Source organism: Sebastes fasciatus, chromosome 16 (genome assembly GCF_043250625.1).
Source record: "Sebastes fasciatus isolate fSebFas1 chromosome 16, fSebFas1.pri, whole genome shotgun sequence".
Taxonomy (NCBI): domain Eukaryota; kingdom Metazoa; phylum Chordata; class Actinopteri; order Perciformes; family Sebastidae; genus Sebastes; species Sebastes fasciatus.
This window is the reverse complement of record NC_133810.1, coordinates 27,291,539-27,317,004: the sequence shown is the minus strand read 5'-3', so window position 1 is coordinate 27,317,004 and position 25,466 is coordinate 27,291,539. Positions and strand designations below refer to the sequence as shown.

Here is a 25,466-nt window from a genome sequence, read left to right as displayed (position 1 = left end):
TGGTGTGTCATGGGCTTAAGACTCCATGATGTCACTGCTCCCGGCCAAGAAATATGTAGTACATAACCCCACAGGTGCAGTTTGAACTTTAAGGTTAGGGTTCACAAAAAAGACGGAATGTAATGTGTACAACGCAGAGAGGTCTAATGTATTGGGATGTTGTGTAGCCTACATTTTACACCCTCCAAACAGACTGCGATACAAGCGCCAGTAACAAAATCTGAATGCGTTGTTTTCTATTATCTGATACGATACCTCGTCATTTTACTGCAAACACATAAATAAGGAGGCAGCAGGCTGGAGGAAGATCACCAGCAGATCGCATGAAAGTTTACTGAGGCTACTGTTGGCTTTATTGTATGTCATTTTCAGGAAATATCGCAGTATAAAACCTGTGTTTTCCGTTTAAAAAACACAAACGTCAGAAGATAGAAAGTACTACTCAACGATCTTTTAGTCAGATCTTGACTGCACAGCTGATAGGTACGTGGTGTAACAGAAGAGCATATTTAACAGTGTTATTTATACAATGCTATTTGGCTATAAGTAAATAAAAAATACCATAAATCTATCTTCTTATCCTGTTGGTTTCTTATTCTGTCAATGAGATACACGGTCGAAATTATTCATCATTACAATAAATTATTAGTTCTGTGTTATTATAAAAAAATATAGATGCATTTCTCGGGGGTTCAGTGAGCTGCTGCTGTTTTTACATTTTGTTCTTTATACAGACTAAGCAAACCACATATAACTGTTATATGAGCATGTGGGTGGATTTTTTTTTGGCTAGCAAATAAGCTCCCAAAATGTCAAACTATAAGACGAGCCTTATCCCAGTCTCCGCTAGTGAGAAGTTAAATCTCAAGTCAAAATTAAGTTTCAATTGCTTCTAAGAGGCAGGATGAATACGAGGTTCTTGGGACGTAAACAGATAAACATGCAGGAGCAGCAGCAGCACACATTTTAAGAAATGAACTCACAGCTTGTGTGTGTTTGAACTTTTCAGTCACACCAGCTGCTCTGCAGAAGCAATCACATTCCTCCTCCAGAGACAAAATGCCAAATGGATTCGAGGACATTTACGTAACTCTTTAAAGGCCTTGTCATGTTTACCTGTGACATCGTATCCCTGAAGACAAAGCTCACTCAGAGGAGGACTCTCCTGGTCCGCACACACAATGGGTGTCAGGACAGCGATCAGTGTTCCTTTGTCCACGATCATGTTAGTATTCTGTGCACTGTTTGCTGCTCCACTCCTGAGTTTGGAGGGCATGTGAAGCACATCTTTAACCCTGAGGTTCCCTCCCTGGTGACTGAAAGCACCATTGTTAGCTCGACCTTGATGCATAGTACTTCCTGGTTAAAAGCTTACCAAAAGACCATGAAAGCCACATAATAAACAATAATGATGTCATACCTCTGTTCATTGATGCAGTGATCACAGAGCACAAAAAAAAACTAATCCACGAATTGGATCTTTAAATCGAACTGAATGAAACAATTTCAACATCTAGTTAGTTCAGAGGGAGCACTGAAGTTGTGCTTGCATTAGCTGATTGGCTGTTTCATTCATGCTTCACAATCACTGGCTCATTCACAGCTGTGTGGCTATCAGCTGACTAGTCGCATCCAATCATATTCATGCAGTCATTACAACTTAATACTGATACGCTCATCATGTCAGCGCTGTTTGCTGCCTCAGCTGCCTCTACCTCCTCAACATCCTCCTTATGTGATATGTTCTGATGCTTTAACAAAAATGTAACGTTCATGTATGTTTATTAAGATTGACGTCACACGTTGGTTTGTAGACTATGGTTTTGAAGCATCGAGTTTGGTGTTTTGGCCATCGCCATGTTGTTTTTTTGCAACCAGAAGGGACACGAGAGGGCGGAGCTAAGTACAACTGAACTCTGATTAAGGGGCCGTACACATGCCGCGTCTAAAATGCGTGCAAAACGCCAGAAGTGCCTCTTTCATCCTTTTATCCAAGGTGCTTGGGAGGTTGCGCTACTGTCCCACTTGCCGTTACTAAGCAACCAAACCTGCATGCTGCGATGATTACATTTTATTAGTAAAAACCTCACTGACTAAACTAAACTCAGTCAAAACATACAGTAGATAATTGGATTTCCAGCACAGTAAATCCCTCACAGTAGATTTACTGCTTGATTTCTCTATGTCAGTCTGGCTCACTTTTCAACCGGATGTTGTGACGTACTTGGACAGAAAGCAACACACCCTCCTCTCCATGCCAAATAGATATAGTCAGAGCAACACAACCTCCTCTGCACACCAGATAGATAGAGCCAGAGCAACACAACCTCCTCTGCACACCAGATAGATAGAGCCAGAGCAACACAACCTCCTCTCCACCATGGAACCTTGAGAGAGGACCAGATTTGTTTTTTTTAAATTCATAGTTGCTTGGCAATGTAAACATATGTTACCCATGCCAATAAGCCCCCTTGGACTGATAGGGAGGCTAAATCTCCTGGAGGACGGAGGTCCAGGTCCGTCATGTGGAATGAGGCTGTTAGTGACCAGTTGCTCACCCGGGTCAGGAATAAAACATACGGGCTTCCATTTGACACAGGCTCGGGGCACAGCAGGGCAGTCCATCTTCTCTCATCTCCCTCACATTAAAGCCACTATCTCCTTTTAGTCAGACACGGCCCCGGTCCTAATGATCCAGATTAGTTAACAGGCTTGGCAGCGCGGCTGTCATGTCGGAACCCCCAGCTATCCATTATAGTCCACCTTCTCCTGGTGCCACAGGTGGCCGTTCCAATAACAGCCCGCCTCTAACCCAGATAGGCGACAGGCGAGAAATGAGATCAAAAACAGCAAGCTTCTCTCTCCCAGTGCAATCACACAATAGCGTGCGGCGAGCTGCTAAATATGGGTGTACTGTAGGCCTTCGGTGTGTCTTATTCTCACTGGATTGTTTAAACTACCCAATTATCCCCGAGCCTCATGAGAGGTGACCCACACTGGCCCCCCCTTGTCCCAGGAGGGTGAGAGAAAGTAGGTCTCATTATGACAAGGTGGAGGTGGAGTTTCCTCCGGCGTGGCAGCAGTTTCATCAGCAGGGTTGCGGGATCAGATGGGGTCAAAGGTGCACGACAACGAAAGGGTGAGAAATGACCCGAGGGGAGGCATGGCACAAACTGACAACACGACCACACACTCAGTCGCAAGAGAGTATGAGCCTGTTTAATCTTGTATCGACAGAAATATAAAAGGGGTAATTCACTCTAATAATAGACTCATGCCTTCAGGATTCAACCCCCTGTGGATTCTCTATAAATACTGTCGTCCTAACAAGGTTAAGGACGTTAATTTAATATTTATTTAAAAGAAAGAGAAACTGTCAATAATAGTTTTTTTAAGGAGGTTGCACTTTGAAAGCTTACTGAATGAAATAACACACTTTATTGTTGATAACATTCATGGTAGCTTGATTAGAATTTCAACATGTGATATGTGTCAAATCTACAGAATTATTCTGAATTCTCTGCACATTATAGAAAAATAAAAATTGCAATTTAGCTGCACTAGAATTGCCTATATATACCTGCTTCGTGGATTCCTTAGTTTATCTAGTTTTTATATACCATATGATTATAGCATATTCACTCTAGCTTTAAAACTGAGCCTGGTATGACCTAAAAAGTTGTGTTAATGTATTTAAGAAATCAGTGGCGTTAAAAACAAATTTGGATTAACGCGATAACCTTCACAGCCAAGTTTGAAACAGCTGATTTTTTTTTTACTTTTCTGCATCATTATTTTTATTTACATATTTTATTTTGCTTTATATTTTTTCCTATTGTTGTATCCATCCCCTGACTTGTGCGTTTCAATCACCGTTATATACCCAATATTAAAAAAAAGCCACATTAAATCTACTTTAACTCAATGTTGTAAAATAATAAAACCTCCAAGGGGGGGGAGTGAATACTTTTTATATGCAATGTAAATTATATCGTTGAAACGTTTGCATTATTAAACACGCACACACAAAAGAATCAGAATTAAATGAGATAAACTCCCAGAGAACGGAGGGCTGCCACACCAGGACAGACACAATTTGCAATCACAACAAGTGACCACACGTGAGAAGGCATTTGACTGCGTGCTCCATGAAATGACGCAGATGACCCATTTGGCATATGTGTGGTGACAGCAGAGATCCCTCTACCAGAGGGAGGAGGGAGCATCCACAGCAGGAGAAACAAAGGAGGCAGCAGATTGTCCCTCGGCCGACCTTCATAATTGGAGTTGTACCGTAGTTGTTTAATTTATCTGAATGATCTAATGGGAAATAAAGGATGTGAGACAAAGGGGGGGCAGATTATAAATTTAGAGATACCAGTAAGAGGCTGCTGTGTTACTGGTAAAGGCAACATTGTGGAGAACATTAACAATGTGATTCATTTGATGCTCATGATTGTTTGTGATTCATAAGTGTAAACAGCTGAAGGTGGTGATCATGTAATGTTGTCGGTGCTGGCTTATGAAACAAGCTCTTTTCTGCTAAATTATGTCATCCCAACTAAAAGTATTGCTACTATGACTGAGCCAATCACATCCACAGCGTGACTTCTACAGACAGCCTACTCTAACCCATCTTGCACCTGTACATTTTTAAGCTCCGCACATTGAAACGGAAAGTTTTCACACCAGCTTAAACATTTCTAAATACCATTACAAAAATCTGGTCCTCTCTCAAGGTTCCATGGTGGAGAGGAGGTCGTGTTGCTCTGGCTCTTTCTATCTGGCGTGGAGAGGAGGCTGTGTTGCTCTGGCTCTTTCTATCTGGCGTGGAGAGGAGGCTGTGTTGATCCGGCTCTATCTATTTGGCGTGGAGAGGTCGTGTTGTTCTGGATCTATCTATCTGGCGTGTAGAGGAGGTTGTGTTGCTCTGGCTCTACCTGTTTGGCATGGAGAGGAAGTTGTGTTGCTCTGGCTCTATCTATTTGGCATGGAGAGGAGGTCGTGTTGCTCTGGCTCTATCTATTTGGCATGGAGAGGAGGTCGTGTTGCTCTGGCTCTATCTATCTGGCATGGAGAGGAGGTCGTGTTGCTCTGGCTCCATCTGTTTGGCGACGCTGGGAAGCTGCTTGACATCCTCCTGGATTCACCTTCTCACATATGTTCACATTATATGTATTCATTTTTGTCATATGGATTGTCTATGTTGTATTTTCATTATGTTGTTACTCTGTACACACATCTATTGCACGTCTGTCCATCCAGGAAGGGGGATCCCTCCTCTGTTGAATTTCCTGAGGTTTCTTCCATTTTTTTCCCTGTTAAAAAGTTGTTGTTTTTTGGGGGAGGGGTTTCCTTATCCGATGAGAGGGTCGCACTGTAAAGGACACTTTAACGGGAGACATAACAGGGATGAAGAGTTCATCAATCAATTCATAGAACACCTTTCTTCAGGCTAATAGTACTGATTCATACACAAAAAAACATGACTTTTAATTCATTCATTTCTGAATGTTCTGTTAAATCAAACTCGGCAAAAAACTAATTAAAATATATCCGATACTTACAGATGGAATCTGTGTGTGAAGAAGATATATAATGACAGCAGTAGCACAAACTCACTCAGTTTCAAATCATCTTCAGCGACTAATAATAGAAAATTAATGAAAAGAAACGACCCAGATGATGTAACGTTATTCAGAAGAGTTAGAAACCTCTCTGGTGTACTGGTTTTGTTAATAAAAATGTCTTTTCACCATAACTCACTAAAAACCAGCTTCAGCTTTTGGAATATCCGCTGCACATGGTGCTCATATCCTCTGAGCATCAAAACAAACAAAGCTCATGATAACCATTTTTACCAAAAACAAATCTCCATTCCAACACCAAGCAACTCATTTATATATGGGCACACGGCAAAAACACACTGATGGTGCATGCACGCATAGTGATGCTAGCGATTTTGCTTCTTCATTGGAACAGTCCAATACTGCATGTTCAAAATGGGTGACTTTGTAATGGAATGGGAAGTCACAGTAACCAAAATCACAAATGTCTAATCCCAACACAGCATCTCGCCCAGCTTTACCACGGCGTTGAGACATATCGTGATATGACAGTTACTGTAAGCCTGTTTTGTTTTCTCTCTACCGTCACAGCTGCTTCTTTTCACCTTGGGTAAAACAGAGCACTGGGATGTTGGGTGAAAAAAAAAGAAGCAGCAGACCGAGCAGAGGGGAGCCGAGCAGGAGGAGAGCTGACTCACTCCGGTGTGGGGGCTTCGGTAGCGCGGAGGGGCAGTGAATCATCTGGAGCATTATTGAATATTTCCTCCATTTGATGTCATTACCGCCCCAGTGATCATCGCTCCCTCCCTCAATCAGCATTGTCCCTGAGACTCCAGATTCCCGGCAGGGGACAGATAGAGGAAGCAGACCAGGAGCTGGGGGGCATTTGAGGTAAAAGAAGACTCTGAATAAACAGAAGGCATACCAATGGACTTTTTTTTCCGATTGCAGAAAGGAGCGATTCGGCTGAATATATGTGGATGTCTGGAATAAAGTGTACTTGTTTTCTTAAAGGTTAAAGGGCGAGAAGCAGCGTGAAACGAGAACTATCGACGTTGGTGTTGGATCACAGAGTACAGTATCTGCTGGGAGTGAGTGTGTGGGCACTATTCGATGCAGACGGAGTGATCGATACATTATTTGTTGGTGCACAGAAATTCTGTTGAGCCTACACACGGAAAAGATGAAGATGACAGCAGAAGTTGTATTTAAGTCATTTCTATTTTTATTAGAAATGGATCACATCTCAACCCAAGCAGTACGTGGTTGTTGTTTTTCTTTACCTTCAATGTGCCATGCATACAAAATCAGAATCAAAGTGTCCATCTGTTAGTGCCCAATAAAGTTTATATTTGTACGTGGGGTTGATATCAAAGTCTTTTTCCTGTGCAATTAATATTCACAGATATGTACATTCAAATTAGTCAGCCTCGAATATCAAGCATCCTCGCGAAAAAAAACCAACAACGTTAAAAGTAAAAAGTTACAAAAAACTTCAAATGAAACAATATATTTCTCTTTTAAAATAGAATTAATAACTATTCGGCTAACATGAGTTAAATTATGATTGCTTCATTTTTAACCGTAGGCACGTCGTAGATAGGTGAGGCGTCGTAGAAGCCAAACGGAGGCCATGTATCTCTTCCTCTCTGTCCTCACTGCAGCTGATGTCTGTGTAAACAAAACCACCGAGCTATTCTACGGTCCTCGGAGGGACCATTTCAAAAATAAAAGTCAAAAGTAAAATAAAAAAAAAACAAGGTCTAAAGGTTTCCTCTGCTTCTCCAGCTTCTCACCGGGTAGCTATCTGATATGTGACAGAACAGAAGGAACTCTACCAGGAGCTCTTTCAGAGATGTTTCATGGCTCACAATGATTGGTTTCTTTGGTATAAACCACCATGACTTCCTACAACTAAACGAATCTCTTCATTTGAAATGAATACATTAATGATTGGAAAACAACCCCCCTGTCCACTCGCTCTCTTTAAAACTTTCAATTTGTCAACATACAAAAACTTGATGCCTTCTTTAACATGAACGTACATGACCGGTCTCTGTGGAAGTGGCTACAGGTGGATCTCAGCTTTAATAACATGTGGGGTTGGTGTCATGTGATTAAAAGTCACATTAAACATTTAAGGAAGCGTCACACCAATTATCTGTGTAATTACAAAAGATGAGGTAATTCAGTATTGAAGAATTCAACGTTGTCAGCTTACAAAATATGAGATGTGTTACCAGTGAATAAGTGGGATAATGTGTCTATTTTACAGTTTATGTTTCTCAGTATGTCAACTTCAATTCTGAACAATTACGTTTTTATAAGTGGGAAAGACAGTCCATCTGTGCATTAGTGGGAATCAACTGTGTTTGCTCTGTTATAGATATTTGTGTAATGACACCACATTCATCACGATACACAAAGTATGGGGAGTATACTTGCCAACCCGACTCATGTTTTTCATTGCCCTCTCCCGGTTTCTTCCGAGGGTCACAATTCTCCTGTATTTCTCCCCATTTCTGGCAAATTTTTACACCTTCTTTCCTTTTTGTTATCTATACCATGGATGTATAAAGAGAACTGGATACAGTGTTGTAAGAGGGCCCCCATTCATTTCTATGAGAGTTGCTCAGTGGCGCATGAAGCCAAAATGGCTCGACCGTCGAGGGATAAAATACCCGGATCATCTGGCGATCTTCCGCATCCATCGGGCCCATAGAGCAGGCGCAGTGGCGTTTCCTTTAACTCCGCCTCTCAGCCCTCGCTCCAGCCTCAGTCTGGGGCTCATTCACATGAGCGGAGGAAGGAAAATAACTCTGGATTCTGCTATTAGTGCATTTTTAATTTTTTAAGACCTAATAATTTAAATAAGGGCTATTCAAGTGTTCGTACTGGGAAGATGATTTACCTAAAAAAAATGATCCGCTGAGTTACGGACGTCGGCATCACATGACGGCATCACATGACGGACACAGAAGTTGTAGTACCGCCGTTTGGCCACTACAAAAATTTGCTTCACAGCCCGGTGCACTTCCTTGGGGTTTGTGCGCTCGCCACAGCGTGCAGCGCCCAAAGTCTGGCTTTGCTCGACGTAGCGAAAAAGCTGCAGTGGCGCGGCGCAAGCCGTTGGAAATAATGGGTTTCAGAGCGCGGTGGTGCTGAAAGGACCTTCAGTGAGTGAGAGACGGAGAAATTGAAATCTGAAAGAAATAATCAAGCAGGGGCAAAAAATTAATGACTAAAAACTGATGAATATTAGTTTACGCCAGAAAGGGCGAATCATTCAGTTTTCTTTCCTGAGAATTAAAGGTAAAATCAAAAGTTTAACATAAAAATGCCGTTGCAACGTACTTATTATTTTGTTATTTAAATTCTTTAAGTCACCAAAATGCAGGAAACAAGGTCTCTGAAACTCAAATTGTTCTGGGGGAGGACCCACCGAACACCTGCTTTTAAATCCTCCCTATATTTAAGATCTCAAGGTTGGCAAGTATGATGGGCACATGATAGTGTCATACACTATAATTTATGAGAATTGTTTCTTTCACTGCTGTGAAAAATGAATGTAATTATACATTAGATAAAATAATAATAAATAAATCAGTGGATAAAACTGAAAGCCTTTAAGAGATTCGGGGTTTCTCTATGATTTGTTTGCTGTTATTCATCTTCATTTGACATCATAATGGTCGTTCATTCATTCACTAGTAATGGAGTGAAAATACTTCAACATATTGATAGAATAACACGGAGGAATGCATTGCAATAGTATATTATCACAGTTTTCCCTCAGCTGTAATGATAATTCTCATCCTATGCAAAGACTATGGCTATTTGAGTATCATCTTAATCCCGTTTGGCCCGATCAAACTGTCAGCAGTTCTGAAGCGGGTCTTAGTGCACATTACACGTGTCATCATGACAGAAAGTCGCAGATCAGATATATGGTTCGGATATCTGTGATGATATACCGATCCTTCCCTTCAACAGGAGCCCTAAAACAAAAAATATCATCATCTACTTCTGTTGTCAGAAAAGGAAAGAAGTAAATAATGAAGGTGGCTAGGAAGAAAGGAGGTGTAGATCAAATGATAGAAGGAGGGAGGGAAGGAAGGAAGGAAGGAGTGGAATGAGCTAGTAGGTCAGCACTTTCTCCCCATGGTGACTAATGAGACTCCACTGTCCTGGACAGTATTTTTAGGATGCTTTACATGTCCACAGAGACACGCAAGTCGCCATGGTGACCTGTTTTCACCATGATCAACTATGTAACCCAGAGTGGCTGCTGTTAAGGAGGAACAAAGGCAGAAAAAAAAGGAATATACTTCCCCTTGAAGGTCGCGAATTTGGCACACTTCATGTCCTTTAGCATCTTCAAGTAAAAAACTTAAAAAACAGAAAAGAAAGAGAGACCCCGCAATTGTTCCTGTTCCAGTGAATGCACATGCTGATATACCGGTTTAACCTAAGGCAAAAAGGATTGTGAGTAAGTGTGGAAAGTGCTCTCGGAGTACCCCTCCACAGCTCCGGACCAGAGTGCTGCTGAGAGTTACCGGCGTGGAGGGGGTCCCTTTAGAAGGAAAGCACTGGATGGTCGGGGAGCTTTTCCTCCCTCACCTCCCCGTCCCCTCGTTCAGCTGAGTCAGGACGCGTCCCCCTTTTTCCGGTTGTTCTCCTCCTCTCTCTCTCAGTGGACCTCTCAAGGGGACATGTTGAGCAGCTTGGTAGATTTATTGGGGTAATTGATAGCCAGGCTGATGGCAGCGATGTTCTTCAGAGCCTACACAATGAAAAAAAACAGTATGTGGATGAAATACAGCGCGGGGAGAGAGAAAAATCAAGCAGAGTGAAGTTATAAAACGAGACGTGAGAAAAAGCTTGTTTTCCACCTGTGCTGTGTACAGCATGTTGAGTGATGATAAACAGGCAAATTGAGGGTGACTAAACTGATGAATCAAGGACTTCTGTGCGGTTTACGTCACCTTATCTAATAAACAGAAGTGCTTAACAGATTGAACTGCCTTCAGTGCTTTTGTTCACTGCTGCCTGCAGGTTGATGATATCAGTAAGTGGGTTGTTGTTTCTCTCCGGCTCGGTCCAGAGAGAGGATGACAACTACTGACCAGTAAAGGCTACAAAACAAAAACAATGAGCTGAAAGTAGATCTGAGAGGAACTGTAGTCAGGTGACAATTCGCTTTTGTAACTACAAATGACGCCTTTCACAATAAACTTTATTCATTTGATCCATTGTTAATATAGACATATTTATTAGTGAAGCTTTAACTTAACGAACGTGACATGATATACCTGCTAATTCAGATCTCCAGTCTCAGTGGCACTTAAATATTTTATTTTCTATCAAAGTTCCTCACAGAAAATACCAAATGTATTTATTTTTTAGGTCTGAGAGTGAATGATTACGTTCCCCTCTGCACTTTCACTCTTGTGGCTGTTCAATAATTTGTGATGTTTCTTGAAAAATACCCTTCACCCAGTGATTTCCTTGGAGCCGAGCAGTCCAATACAGCAGCAGTACCTGATGATTTGGCTGTTACGTGATCAGATGGTTGCAAATGTCATATCAAAAAACACAGCGATGTTACACTGTTATCTGTTTAATTGAGTGAATAACAGGATGAATTTTTACTTTGCATCGTTGTTATCATAATAGTTACGACTACTGCCAAGTCATCTATGGTTCTGTTTTCAACCTGACAGGTATTAGGTAACCGCTACAACAGAACCACCCACCTATGTTTATTTCACCACCCCACATCCTCTCCTCCTCTGTAACTGCCTTCAGGCGCCTCTGCTGTACTGCGGGGTCCACAGTACAGAGAACGCTGTGGCTCGCTGTGCCGCAAATTCTAATGGACTGTAATTACCAAATACATTAGTCCTGAGTGCGGCCCACACATATTCAAAACAAGGGGAGGGAGGCGCAGAGGGATCTGCTGGGTGTCAACAGCTCGGTGATTCACTAGCAAAAAGAGACTCCAGCCGCGAGCTGACTCACAGCGACTGAAGGCCGTTCAACCGACGGGACCGCGTGTTTAAGAAAGAAGAGTTGCGTAATGTTACAACACTTTCAGGGGTGCGCAACTTCTTTGAGCTACTATCATTCACGTCAGGCAGCAATTCAAAAGCATCAAAGATGACCTGAGAGAGCCTGGCTGAAGGCAGGACTTTGAAATTAGAAAGGCAAGAGATGTAAAAAGTCATCAGTGGTTATTATGCAAAAACAGAAAAAAAGAAAAAGCTTGAAGCTCTTACCATTGCGGTGTGATTGAGGAGCGTCTCGTCCGTAGTCATGGCTAACAAGTACTCCTGGAGGATGCCCTGAGCCTGGAAAACACATCAAAGACTGGTAACTAGTGTGTCTTCTGCCATGTTTCCAAATGCAGCTCGCAAAAAAAAACACACAGATAATCTCACATAAACACAAAACCAAAGAATGTATATTATTAAGAAGTGAAAGTCAATTCAGTGCCCAGCAGCAGAGCTATGCTTCCGCCATTTTGGACTGAAAGCGACTACCGGATGGCGGTAAAACGTCGACCTACAAAGTGCCGTACAAAAGTAAAACTAAATTATTTCTATTCTGTTATCATAATTTTAATGTCTCTACCAAAATATCCTGTGTTGAACAGTAAAAATATTATAAATATGCATACTATTATAACTATTTACTTATTTATTTATGAAACTTTTTACCCAGCCGCTTCCCAGAGGAGCATAAAGGGAGCGACATAATGATTTAAATGAGGGCTATTTAAGTGTTCGTACTAGGCAGTTGATTTATACCACGAAAAAAAAAGTCTCTTTATACATCCATGGCTATGGACTCATTGGTGTTTTCAGTCCAAAATGGCGACAGCGCTACCGCAGCGCCATGTAGCGGCTGTTGTCAAAAAGAAGAGTTTCGCCTCTTTGCTTCTCTACTCTTTTGCATAACTGTCACGAATACGAGGAACTTCCCCGAGACAGACTGCCTTAAGAGGTTACATAAGGGATGAATTCAGTTATAAATGAGGCCTGGTTCTCTGACCGCTCTTCATCTCCATCTCAGCGTCAAATTTAACTGAGGAATGTTGGAACGGTCAATCAAAATTATAAACAAACCCGTGGAGTGCTTCCACTAGAGCCCGACGGGAGAGAGACATACCTCGCGTTACATAAGCGCAAGGAGTTGGGGGAACAGAGATAAGACTACATAGCGGCTAAATGGGCTGAGACTGGCCAAATGGAGCTTTTCACAGAGCTGGAGACACAGTCCAGAGCCCTGGTCCACCATCCGTCTCGCAGCACCCCCAATGTTTATGCTGGGGAACATCCTAGGACCATTTGTACAGTCGGTAGTGCATGACATACCGTTTTGATTTCCTAAATATAACTTTCACTTCCTGGGGAAGAGAGTTCACTGAATCTCAGTGGACCTGGCCGTGAACTCTGCGTGCGTAGAAAGAGAGAGAGCTGATGCTGGAATGTGACCACAAAAGCTTTAAAATAAGCCGGTTCTAGGCTCAGACCTAATATGGACACAGAAGGCTCCATGATGTGTCCACTCATTAGTCTCCCATGATTTTACAGTAGTCTTTTTGGAGCTGTATGTCATCACTACAGTTCAGCTCATATGTCAACATGACACTAATCTTAGTCAACACTAGGGCTGTCAAAGTTAACGCCTTAAACAAGTTATCGCAAATTCGCTTTTTCAAACGCCTTTAAAGCAACCTGTGATTTTCAGGTTGTAGCTCAGTTTTAAAGCTAGAGTGAAGATACTGGCATCATATGAAACTAGAAAAAACCTAAGGAATCCATTGGTTTGTTTTGCGAAGGAGGTTAAATAACGCTTCAAATTTTTCCAAACTTAAATCTTGGTGAGGAAAAATTGGCATGGCCATTTTCAAAGGGGTCCCTTGACCTCTGACCTCAAGATATGTCAGAGGTCAAGGGACCTCTGATAACTTCTGTTGTGATTTGACGCTATATAAAAATAAATTGAAATTGAATAAATTGAATTGAATATGTGAATGAAAATGGGTTCTATGGGTACCCACGAGTCTCCCCTTTACAGACATGCCCACTTTATGATAATCACATGCAGTTTTGGGGCAAGTCATAGTCAAGTCAGCACACTGACACACTGACAGCTGTTGTTGCCTGTTGAGCATATATTTTTATGCTAAATGCAGTACCTGTGAGGGTTTCTGGACAATATTTGTCATTGTTTTGTGTTATTAATTGATTTCCAATAATAAATATATACATACATTTGCATAAAGCAAGCATATTTGCCCACTGCCATGTTGATACGAATATTAAATACTTGTCAAATCTCCCTTTAAGGTACATTTTGACCAGATACAAAATGTGCGATTAATCGCGATTACCTATTTAATCGATTGACAGTCCTAATGTCAACATGACATGAGTACCTCCAACCTTAGTCAACACTAATCCTTACTTTTTAGGAGGATGGTGACGGGTAGTGCACTGTGTTGTAAGGTGAAGCACTAATGCTTACAGCTGATGAAGGTTTTCCAATATTTATGACCATTTCAAGATGGATCTTAAATAGTGAATGTTCCCCTCTATCAGAACAGTCCTGCCTCGTTATAAAATCCTCTGTGAACAAATGCACAAGTCCTGGAACAGTAGGGGTGGGAATCACCAGAGGCCCCACAATGTTATCATGATACTTAAGTCACGATACGATCTTATTGCGATTTTAAAACTTTTTGCGATAAGATATACTGTATTGGGATATATTATTTTGTCAACTGCAAATTATAAAGTTTGTCAACATCTGTTTTATCTAATCAGATACAGTTTTCACTCTGTTCATCTCAGAGTTTTCATTCACATATCTTTAGGTCAAGGGACCCCTTTGAAAATGACCATGCCAGTTTGTCCTCACCAAAATTGTGCGTAACTTCTTCCAAACAAGTTAACATGACATTGTTGGTACCAATCGATTCCTAAAGTCCTTGACACACCGGGCCGACAGTCGGCCATCTGACAGTGTGGGGCTGTCGGTGAGCGTCTGTTGGCCTAGATTGTCCCGCATCGTAGGCTCTAGTCTGCCTTGGCTGTTCAGCTTAAGTGAATCAGTGCACGAGAAGAGAAATGGAAGTGAGGAAAGCAAGCCAACGAGTAAAGTGAAGAGGAAAAACAGAGGAGACGTTTCTCATTTTTCATCTTCATCTCATCTGATCATTCCAATACACGGATATTTTCACGACAACACGGCCATCTGGAATGAAGCTAAGTGGTGAGTGAGAGTGGTGTGAAAATGGTCAGCAAACGGCGCTTTGTTTTCATGTACGTATCATGACTAGACTAGATTTTTTCCCCCACCACTACGGATCAGTAAATCCAGCTGAATCCAATCTAGATGGTGCAGAGCCGAGTTGTCGCCTGTGTAACCCAGTTTAGAATCACATTCCCTGGCGTCTTCAGGTTCAACTGACAGACATTTTTCCTTTTTATTCTTGTAATACTTTGAACCACATCCTGAAGTGCAACACCAACCACCACTCACTGTGACAGCTGCCAAAAGAGTTAGCAGGTGTGTGTCTTTTTAAAACCAACATGAAGTATTTCCCCGTTTTATCAGCAGAATGCTGGCAAGGCTGAGATGGGGGAAGTGAATGGGTCAACGTATCTGTTTTGAAACATCCGCTGTGCGTGCCCTTGTGCAAAACACTCGTTACCACAGACATCATGCTGCGGCACACACATTTGTGTTGATGAAAGGCAGGTCGTGCTCTGTGATGATGCTCTGCTGGATGGAGGCGCTGGGACGTGCCACACACCAACATGTGTCTATCATTGCTACAACAACACTGGACTGGAGTGTCCATGAAGGGCATCCCAAGGAAAACTGATGAGTACTGCTACTGCCCCCTGGTGGTTGCCAACACATACTGCTCCATTTACTCATCCTCCCTCGCATGAAAACAACATTCAGGGGAGCACAGAAATCCATCCTGAATGACAAGTCGACTGATGTCTTTTTATTGTCAGGTCAAAGCCTCGGGGCCTCGGCGACCAGACCAGAAGGGAACGGGAAAGGTAGCGCTTTTCTGGGACGGTCTGGTTCAATCGCGTTCACAGATGGGAACCTCCTGGCTGACGGCGCGCTCATAATCCTTGAGCATTCTCTTAATCAATAATTCAAGACAGCGGAGAGAGAGGAGGAGGAGAGAGTGAGAGAGAGAGAGAGACCGTACGCATCACAAAATGGATAGCATCTCGTCCTCTCCCATGCAGTCTGCAGGGAGCCAGTGTGGCACTGTGCTGTCTGACAGATGGCAGGGCTGGGCTTTGGCCCCGAGCCCAGCACAGAACAGGTGGGTGGAGGAAAAACATGCTCATCTCACAGAGAGACAGATATAGTCAGAGAGAGAGGGGAGAGGGGGGGCAAAGACAGAACTAAAGAAGAAAATGGTGACTCTTTTGCTCTCATCGTTTCATTCAAATCGCCTCGTACTGAATATGTTAATGTCAAGCTAAAAGAAAAAACGAAAAACACGGGACAGGTTGTCTTAAAGGAACGCAGACTGAAAGATGATCTACACAAACAGCCTGGTTGAGTCCATAATGCTGTCATCACAGCAAAAACAGTCAACACAACTAAACAAATACCTCAAATGTCACTTTGCCCCACCTCCAGCTTTAACAACAACACCTATACAGCACTGGCCCTATGCCCTTTCAGAGTGTTCCTGAGTGATCCGAAAACACGTGGACAGCTTTAAGTACATCCGTTCACACCTCGCATTAGAATGCGTCTCCACATGCGTCTCCAGTGACCATATCGCTCTATATGCAAGTAAACACGTAGGAAATACATGGCTGATACATCAGACGTTGTGACGTAATACTACATGAATGTCAGTAGTAATGTCCTACATATTCATGAATTTGGGTACATTTTATTAACATCAAAATGTAAGGTTATTGTACCGGCGGACCTCCGTGCCGCCAACACTGGTGCCTTTGCCAGGCAACAGCAGGCGGGCGGGTGGTTGGGTGTCAGCTCTGTGCAAAGCACCGGAACAAAAACACAAACACATCTCCGACAGTATGATAATAATAATGCACTTCCTGTGCCTAGTCTGATAGTCTGTAGATATGTAGCCTAAAGATAAGATATATTTTAATAAAATACAGTTGTAACAACAGAATACAGCAGAGCACAGCAACCGTTTCCATGCCTCGAGGCAGACAAGTGCTCACGTCTACCTGTCTATTCACCTGAAGAGCGCAGAGACCTGCGGATCCCAGCGTGACGTCAGTTGAGCCGGCGGTCCTTAATGTGGCCCAGGACACATACACGTACACACTGCTAAAAGAATGTGGCCATATGTGGCCCAGACAACCTCTGGATGTGGATTGGATCTCAATGCGTCATCAATGCGCCTTGAGTGCGTTCACATCTGTACTTAGAGCTGTCCACTTGTGATGGGATCCCTCAGGACACATGTCAATACCAGGTCTGAACAGGGCCTAGATGTGGCTTGCATATATATATATATGTGTGTGTGTGTGTGTGTGTGTGTGTGTGTGTGTGTGTATGCGTTACTCACAATGGCACGGGCCTCTGCGATGAAGAAGAGTTCAGTGAGGGCTCGGTGAAGAGGCAGTAGCACGGTGATACTGGTGGGATCCTGGCTCAGGCTGTTTTCCATAGTCATGAAGAGCTGCCACAGAGGTCGCAGCAGCATCAGCTCACAGGCTCTGGAGTGCAAACAAATCGAGAGTTAGGCGAATAAACACGTATACACACACACACAGGCAGAACAGGATGATAGAGAGTTACATTCTGTGAAAAACAAAGGTGTGGCTGGAAAAGAAACTCCATACGTTTATCATGACATTTATCTTGTAACCTCTGATATGGTTTTTCCACAAAAATGTTCAATTACACTTCCCTCATTGAAACACCCAGAATCTCTAAATATATCTGAAGTTTCTGTGTTAAGTAACATTAAGGATATCATTTTAAGAACAAACTGAAATGGGTTTATAATTCTCATAGTGTGTGATGTTGTCGTTGTGACCAGATGGTAGCCGGGTCAGTCTGCACATATGCAAATTCCTACACACATCCTTTACCTCATTTCCGTGGTGACTACCAGGACATGAGGGATTATGAAGGCTTTTATGCAAACCATGTGTGGAGTCCTGCACACAGCTCTGGAGGAAATACACTGCAGAGGTTAAAATGTGCACTGGGTCCTCCTAGCCATTACTTAGGTCCAGGTGGATGGGCCTTATGCCCGAGTGAGATTGTTTGTGAATAATACTTTGGGTGTCCATACAGGACAATATAAGACCGTAGTTTTTATAAGATTTCAGTGAAGACAGAAAAAGTGTGAGAAGCACTGAAGAGAATCGTAAGGAAAGAGACAGAAATGCATAAACAAGGCTGGACTCTTACGTCTGGGACTGACACTGCAGGAGGCGGAGCAACAAGTGAATGGCTTTCAGTCGCTGGTTCCCCGTCTGGCGACAGGCCACGCCCACCTGCCACTCCCAGATGTCAGCCAGTGGCAGGTGACCGAGCACTTGGTCATCTGCTAACATTTGCTTCAGTATCTCAAAACCTGATTGGAGGCGAGCAAAAGAGAGGCAGAGAGGGTGACGACCTGGCCGACCTGAGGATTCAAGTTGGTAGTTTGCAGAGTTGCCAAATGGAGCACGTATACACAAAAGGAAAAATGAGTGTGTATCTGTTTTAATGTGAAGTACCTGTCTGGAAACGCCCTCTGTGGCCTCCTGTGACGGTGAACTTGTAGCCCCACTCTGTGTTGCTCATGTCTGACATGAATCTGTAGTACAGGGTATCACCTGAGAGAAACACACATGATAGTCAAACTATCTGAAATGCGAACACGTGGAGCAGAAAAGGAATTAAAGCTGGGGTAGGTGATATGTTTTTGACATCATTGGGTAAAAATTCCATAATAACCTTTCAGCATATTGTAATTCAAGTGTTCTGAGAGAAAAACTAGACTCCTGCACCTCCTCATGGCTCTGTTTTTTAAGGCTCTAAAAAATCTACTTTGGCCAATCACAGGTCATTTCAGAGAGACAGCGTTCCTATTGGCTACAAATGCAGATACACGTGCACGGCCCTTCGGTGAAAGCCTGATTCAACAGCGGAATATCCTGCAGGAAAAGTTGCTATTCCAGCATCGGCAACAACTTCCTACACTGCAAAGCAACCCAAAAATGGAAGACAGACTTATCCAAAAAAGAGTCAGCCAATATCGGCGAAGCTTTCCAGGGATGGAGAGAAAATGTAGCCAATAGGTTAGCCTTCTGCTAACCACAGCCACACGGTGCCTTCAAATGGGGTCGTGATTACTGTGTTCATGAGAAGTGTCCACATGAACGCCCCCCTCTTGTGGTATTCACCACCACTAAGTGGTAAGTTTCTGAAAGCTCAGAGTTCACGAGTTGTGACGTGTTTGTTGACATTGTCAGAAATGGTGGAGGCCAGGGAAGTTCATTTTTCAGTGCATGTTAAGTTCAGATATTTTCATTTTAGTCTTATGAGGAAAATGTTGATATTCCCGACGGTGTGCCCATGCTCGTGTGGTGGGAGGGGCTTATGACAGAGAGAGGAGAGACGAGAGCTGCAGGGTGAAGGTTGCCTACCCTGGGGTACCACTTGAATTAGCATAATCTGAAAGGTTATTATGGAATCTTTGCCCAATAACACTCAAAAATAAACGGCCTCTGCCTGCTTTAACGACTTTTAAAAATATTTCTCACCGGGAATCTCAAAATCGGACCACTTCTGAGGGGAGCCACTGAAGTTGTGGACGTCCTGGAGGAAATCACTGCTGCTGGACATGATGAGCTCATCGCAGCCTTCCTCTGTGTAGCAGCGGGAGTCAAACTTTACTGACAGGTAGATGGCCCCTGGGATGTGCACCTTGTCCTTAAGAAAGAAAAGATGGACACACTTGAGCCTTCAAACTGAATTGAAAAAGACATGCAAAGTCTCATTTAGTTAAACAATATACATTTTGTGACCAGCTCAGAGAGGGAAACAGACAAATGAGGCAAAATAAACTTCTTAAAACAGTTATAGCTTTAATTGATGATAAAAAGAAACAAAAAAATGCAGTTCACCCACCTCAAAGTTGGTGTTGTTGTCATATGGGTGTTTGGACTCCCTGATCTGCACGGCCATGCCCGGCTCCTCCATGAACTGGCAAGCAGTGAGGGACAGACTGCACAGCATGCTCTGGCTGCAACCCTTCAGCACCCTCTGGAGAATCTGATTATTGAAGGATTATCACAATCACATTAACCCACAAAACACCTAGAATGCATCATATGTGGTAATCATATCACACCAAACTCCACATTCTCCTCCTCCCTTCCGCCCACCTTCTCCCAGAGCGGCCTCTCCTCCAGCTGCATCAGCATGTCCAGGATGTAGGCCATGTGCGAGGCGCCGTTCAGCTCCAGGGCCTCCTCGCTCAGCGCCGCCTCCGCGGGCCAGTCGGCCAGCAGCGAGGCCAGCACGTGGCGGGCGTACAGCGTGGCGATGGCCTGGTTGACCTTCACCAGGTATTGACGGACTGCCCGATTGCTGCGCACGTCCAGCTCCTTGTGCAGGAGAGCTGAACTTTTGGTGCGCCTCTGTTTGGCGTAGCTGAGCTGCAAGTCAGTCTCTGAATTCGTGATGAGCTTCTGGGCCACTACGTTGATCTCCTCTGTGGCCTTTTCACAGTGACTGGGTTTAGACTGTGGGAGGAGAGCCATGATGGGATATATCAGAATATTGACTTTCTTGTCATAGTTAGTAACGTTCATATTGGTAATGTGCCAAACAGCCATTTCTAAGAGATGCTTTTTGACATCACAAAACCTCTGTGTAATGATGTTGGCAATTCATAATAAAATATGCTATTTCAGGGCGCATTTTTAAACAACTCACCACACATGACACCACGATCATATCAGTGTCCACGGCCTTGGTGTTCCTCTCCTCGGAGCGAGGCCGCCTGTTAGGTTGCCACTTCTGAGCCAGCGTCCGAATTGTCTCATCTGTTTTTATCTCTTCTCCATCAAATCTGAAAAAAACCCCAAAAAAACACAAAGGTACAACACAAAACAGAGAGGCAGTATGAGATTGTAAAATATGACCTTTACCACGGTGGATCGTATTAAGAAAATAAATTAAACAGAAATTCTCTGCTGACCTCTTCTGAACCTCCAGGAAGAAGGAGTCCGTTCTCTTCATCTGCAGCTCGTACATGGCTCGCAGGATGGGCAGAGGGGCGTTTAAGGCATCGTGGGTGATCTGCATTGAAAGAAAAGGGACTTTAGATTATTACATCGTACAACATTTTACTGCATGTATTATGAATGGCATCCCTCATCACCTGGAAGCAAATCTTTGTCTCCTCGTCGAGACCCTCTAAAGGGTCGGGCTTGTTGACGTCGGTCTCGTCGGGGCCGCAGCTGGAGTGGTCGGAGTCATGCTCCTTGTCCTGCTCTCTTTGGTCTCGCTCTGGGTCCTGGGCCATGGAGTGGATCTCCCTCTTGGAGGAGTAGAGCATGATGGAGAGGATCTCTAGATCTCGCAGCAGCCACAGCTTGCTGAAGCCGGTCCCTTTGCTGCACTTCCTCACCAGCAGCTGGGTCAGTCCTGACTGCTGGATGTCCTCCTGGGCTTGCTCTACTCCATGTTTCTACGCAAGAGGACACGACAGAATGAGAAAACCACCTCTGGAATCATTTTATTAGGGCTGTCAATACATTCAAATAATTAATCACATGATTAGGTACCTTCAGTGTATTGTAGAGGCCTTTAAGGGCCAAGGAGAGAACCCAGGACGCCTCCACAGCATCAGGAGAGCCATTGTCCTGGCTGGCCTGCAGCAGGTGGCTGATGATGGAGGTGAAATTGATCAGGTAGCGGCTGAGCAGGGTCTTCGGGGAGTCCTGGCTCTCTATCTGCCCTGGGAGACCACCTGCAGTGGAATCCTGAGACTGGATGAGTTGGTAGTCCTTCACTAGAAAGATGAGAAAGCACACAAAGGGTTAACTCCACGTTCATTTCTACACACTGCCAACGTTATTAGACAGTGAACTGCACAAACCTGTTTTCCTCTTGCGTGTCTTAACATCCACCACTGCGGCGTGGTTCTTTTCTGTGAAGTGTTTGAGCAAGATCATGTTGTGCTGCTCATTGGCGTTGTCAATAAACACCGTCTGGGTTCCCACACACAGCACCTGGCAAACACAAAGAGAGAAGTCACAACTGAGCTGAGAAAGTTAAGGGAGCACAGTGCACTGCCCTGTACAGTGGTACGTGTTCTGCCTACCTCAGGGAAGCCCACTAGCACCAGCAGGGTGAAGAGGTTGGTGCGTTTGAGAGTTTGTGGCAGCTGCTGGATACAGTGGTCAGTGAAGGCGGCGATGACTGTGCTCCACTCAAGACAAGCATTCAGACTGTGTAAAATGTCTGCCACTGTGCACGCCCAATCCAGACCGATACGACTGCAAAACAGAGGAAAAGAGGAGAAAAAACATCTCTAAATAACTTTAACAGCTGATGGTTGGTATGGTATTTCTTCACCGGTGCAAATATCTATTAGCTTTCTGGCAAATAAGATCTCAACTGTGTGATTAAGGGATTCCATCAGTATAATAAAAATGAACTATAAAACTATATAAATGCAAGTCCATTTACTATGGTGGAGCAAATTCATTTTAACACCACTAATTTCTTTACCGCATTAACGCAACTTGTGATTTTTAGGTTGTAGCGGGCTCAGTTTTAGAGCTAAAGTGACGATACTGGTATCATATGAAACTAAAAAACCTAAAGAATCTATTGGTAATGTTGCGAAAAGCCGCAAAAGAGGCTAAATAATGCTTCAAACTTGCGATACATTTTGGCGAATAAAAACTGCCATGGCCATTTTCAAAGGGGTCCCTTGACCTCTGACCTCAAGATATGTGAATGAAAATGGGTTCTATGGGTACCCACGAGTCTCCCCTTAACAGACATGCCCACTTTATGATAATCACATGTAGTTTTGGGCAAGTTATCAGGTTTTTTACCTGTCTAAACAGACGGCCCCCAGGCTGAAAAGCAGCTGGGTGGTCTTCCAGCCCTGGGTGTCTGAACTGGCTGCCTCTCCTTGTGCTAGCAAGTCGTATTTGTCAGCCAGGGCCTCTGTGACGGCAGTGTCGGCCTCCGTCGGAGGGATTCGGAGCAGCAGCTGACCCAGTAGTCCCAGGGTGAGGTGGTAGGTCTCGTTGAGAGAGCCCGCGTTGGAAATGACTGCCCTGAACAGCTTGGGCAGGATGGAGTTCAGACTGGGCAGAGACAGGGTGTTGCCCTGCGGGTACAAGAAAGACAATGTAAACGTTATCTATAGATCGATGGAACACATGCTGAGGACAACGCTGAAGCAATATTGAGAATAGTGAATATTTCAGGAGTGCATGGTTTCACGTACTGGTTTGGCTGGTGGCAGCATGGCTGCTAGCAGTCCCAGGATCCTCTCTCTGGAGCACTCTGAAAACACATGCTCCTGAAGGGGAACCTGGGGCAGCCTCTCGTCTGTCTCCTTGACGACGTCAGATGCTGGAGAGTTGACTGGTCCTGGACCAGACTCTAAAGCTGAGAATGGAAAAACAACATACATGGTTGCATCCAGACGGCTAAGGGATAGTCATAATAACCACTAATGAACACAATCAGAGCTGTAAACAGCCTGGTGGGGGTAGTCTCAGTACTTACGTCGGACCACAGGAGAAAGGGGATCCTCACTGGACACAGAAGGCGTCTGGCTGAGGCTGGAGGAGTCCAGGGTGTCCTGGGTAACCAGCTTCAGTTTCTCCCCCTCTCCAGTGCTTAACGGGGGCGTCACCTCTGCTGAAGGAGCCGGGGGAGGAGAGGCCACCTCCTTTGTTTTGTTCTCCTTACCTGATTCTTTATTCTAATGGTGGGGGGATAACAACAATTCAGCAGGTTGACAGCCCAATGGTGTGAGCTCTTGAACTGTTAGAATACTAAATACTGTATTACCTACATTAACAAGAGGATATATCTCTACTTATTTTTGTACATCAGCTGGAATACTTCCAGACGTGTTTATCTGTGAATCTAATAATGTCCTGCTGATCCATCAACTCTTCCAATAGTTAAGGATGTGTATGATACACAAATATGTATTCTACTTCCTGCCACTGTGATGATCCACTCCCCCTACAGAGATCATTCAATCTTCATATCATCTAATAATATGACTTCTGCTCCTCACCTTGTCCCTGGGAGATGACGGGGAGCAGATTGCTGTGGTGCTGCCGGGGAGAGAGGAGGTGTCGGTGGCTGTGCTGAGCTCCTGAGAGGACTCTGGAGAGACCGGACACAGCTCACTATCAGAAGCCGATTCGTTGGACGACAGCAGGGCGAGCAAGGCCGAGGAACGTAGACCTACGTGGAGGGTGGCAAAGGAAGGTTTGCCGTAAAAGGACACAACATAAAAATACACTGTGACACACGGATAAACAATGAAGCATCCCCCTTTAACAAGTCAGTCAATTTGATAGAGGATAGAGGAGACTTTATCCCTCCCAAGGCCATCGTTTTGTTTAAAGAGGACCTATTATTCTTTTGTGTTTTCCCCTTTCCTTTAGTGTGTTATACAGTTTTTTGTGCATGTTAACGGTCTACAAAGTTACAAAGCCCAAAGTCCACACTAAAGGGAGTTCCTCTCCCCCACAGTAACACTGCTCATGAACAGAAGTATGGGTATTGAAACGCACAGCAAGTCTCTGCATGAAAGCAATAAGCGTATTTCCCAAAATGTTGAATGCCACAACAATGCCTTTAACAACTAAATTGTGGTTTGGTCTTACCTTTGCCAGTTTGCCCCTTGAGCAAACAATCAGTGATGAGTTGGGAGCAGTGTGTCTGCAGGGCCGAGGCCTGGATCAAGGTGCTGCACTCCAAAGACTCTCCCTCCATCCGCTTCTGACTGCTCAGTTCCGACGTGTAGAGGGCCAAAGCAGCAAACAGTAGCCAGGAGTAGTTGTGGATGTAGGGCTGGATCAAGCGGTGGCGGTCACTGATTCGTATGGTCACCATGGGGTACACCGTGATCCGATGGGTGGGCAGGTGGCTGGAGATGGGAACGTTAAAAAAATTATTAAGTCAACAAGTCGAAGGTAAACAACTAAAAAGGTAAGTGTGTTTTAACAGCATAGGAAACTTGTCACCTGTCAGGATACTTCTTTGCATGGTAACAACCAAAGCACAGGTCAAAGTCTTCACAGACGTTGCAGTTGATCCTGCTGCCCACAATGAGCCCCTGGCAGTGGTCACAGGCGTATTCCATGTTCACCATCTCGTGGTCATCTTCATGGCCCTCAGGCTTGGCACCGCCTGGTTAAAAACACACACACACACATTCACATTTAGATTTGCTCTGATGCTCTCATCCAACTCATGATTATTAGTGACAGTATGAGTAGTGAGAGAGTGTATGAGCTCACTGAGGAAGCAGGTCTTGCAGAGGTCCATGTCCATGCACTGCAGACATCGGTAGCGGTGCCAGGGTGCCATCCTCTCACAGCCGTCGCAGGAGATCACAACATTGAGCAGGTCACAGTAGCGTGCAATGAACATGTGCATCTGTGGATATAACCGGGTAAATTATTTAAAGAACACAGTGTTATTGTCTTTGAACTTCCCTACCTGTGCTTAGCAAACATTTACATAGATCGTTGCTCAGTCATGGACTTGTAAATATTGACTTACCTACAGCTTGTTTAACTTCATCACACACAAACAGTTCACAGACTGATGTTTGTCTTGTTCAACAGATATACACAGAGTTTCAAACAC

At 43.9% G+C, this 25,466-nt stretch overlaps 1 protein-coding gene across 2 annotated transcripts in view; it reads right to left on the bottom strand.

The window, feature by feature from the left end:
* Positions 1 to 6,769: 6,769 nt before the first annotated feature.
* zzef1 (zinc finger, ZZ-type with EF hand domain 1) overlaps positions 6,770 to 25,466 on the bottom strand; it is a 36,847-nt gene continuing 18,150 nt past the window's right edge. Inside the window, exons 34-54 of one of the 2 annotated variants that reach the window (XM_074610251.1) lie at positions 25,115 to 25,253; positions 24,839 to 25,004; positions 24,479 to 24,741; positions 23,881 to 24,053; positions 23,358 to 23,556; positions 23,074 to 23,237; positions 22,673 to 22,953; positions 21,931 to 22,105; positions 21,706 to 21,838; positions 21,392 to 21,618; positions 20,986 to 21,294; positions 20,803 to 20,903; positions 20,538 to 20,673; positions 19,985 to 20,344; positions 19,728 to 19,871; positions 19,361 to 19,529; positions 18,332 to 18,430; positions 18,021 to 18,237; positions 17,167 to 17,317; positions 11,846 to 11,917; positions 6,770 to 10,350 (exon numbers count right to left, since the gene is read on the bottom strand). In XM_074610251.1, the coding sequence (XP_074466352.1) occupies positions 10,270 to 10,350; positions 11,846 to 11,917; positions 17,167 to 17,317; positions 18,021 to 18,237; positions 18,332 to 18,430; positions 19,361 to 19,529; positions 19,728 to 19,871; positions 19,985 to 20,344; positions 20,538 to 20,673; positions 20,803 to 20,903; positions 20,986 to 21,294; positions 21,392 to 21,618; positions 21,706 to 21,838; positions 21,931 to 22,105; positions 22,673 to 22,953; positions 23,074 to 23,237; positions 23,358 to 23,556; positions 23,881 to 24,053; positions 24,479 to 24,741; positions 24,839 to 25,004; positions 25,115 to 25,253 (3,759 nt within the window). In that variant the 3' untranslated portion in view covers positions 6,770 to 10,269. The remainder of the gene's footprint in view (positions 10,351 to 11,845; positions 11,918 to 17,166; positions 17,318 to 18,020; positions 18,238 to 18,331; positions 18,431 to 19,360; positions 19,530 to 19,727; positions 19,872 to 19,984; positions 20,345 to 20,537; positions 20,674 to 20,802; positions 20,904 to 20,985; positions 21,295 to 21,391; positions 21,619 to 21,705; positions 21,839 to 21,930; positions 22,106 to 22,672; positions 22,954 to 23,073; positions 23,238 to 23,357; positions 23,557 to 23,880; positions 24,054 to 24,478; positions 24,742 to 24,838; positions 25,005 to 25,114; positions 25,254 to 25,466) is intronic. The other variant, XM_074610252.1, reaches the window with a different exon arrangement.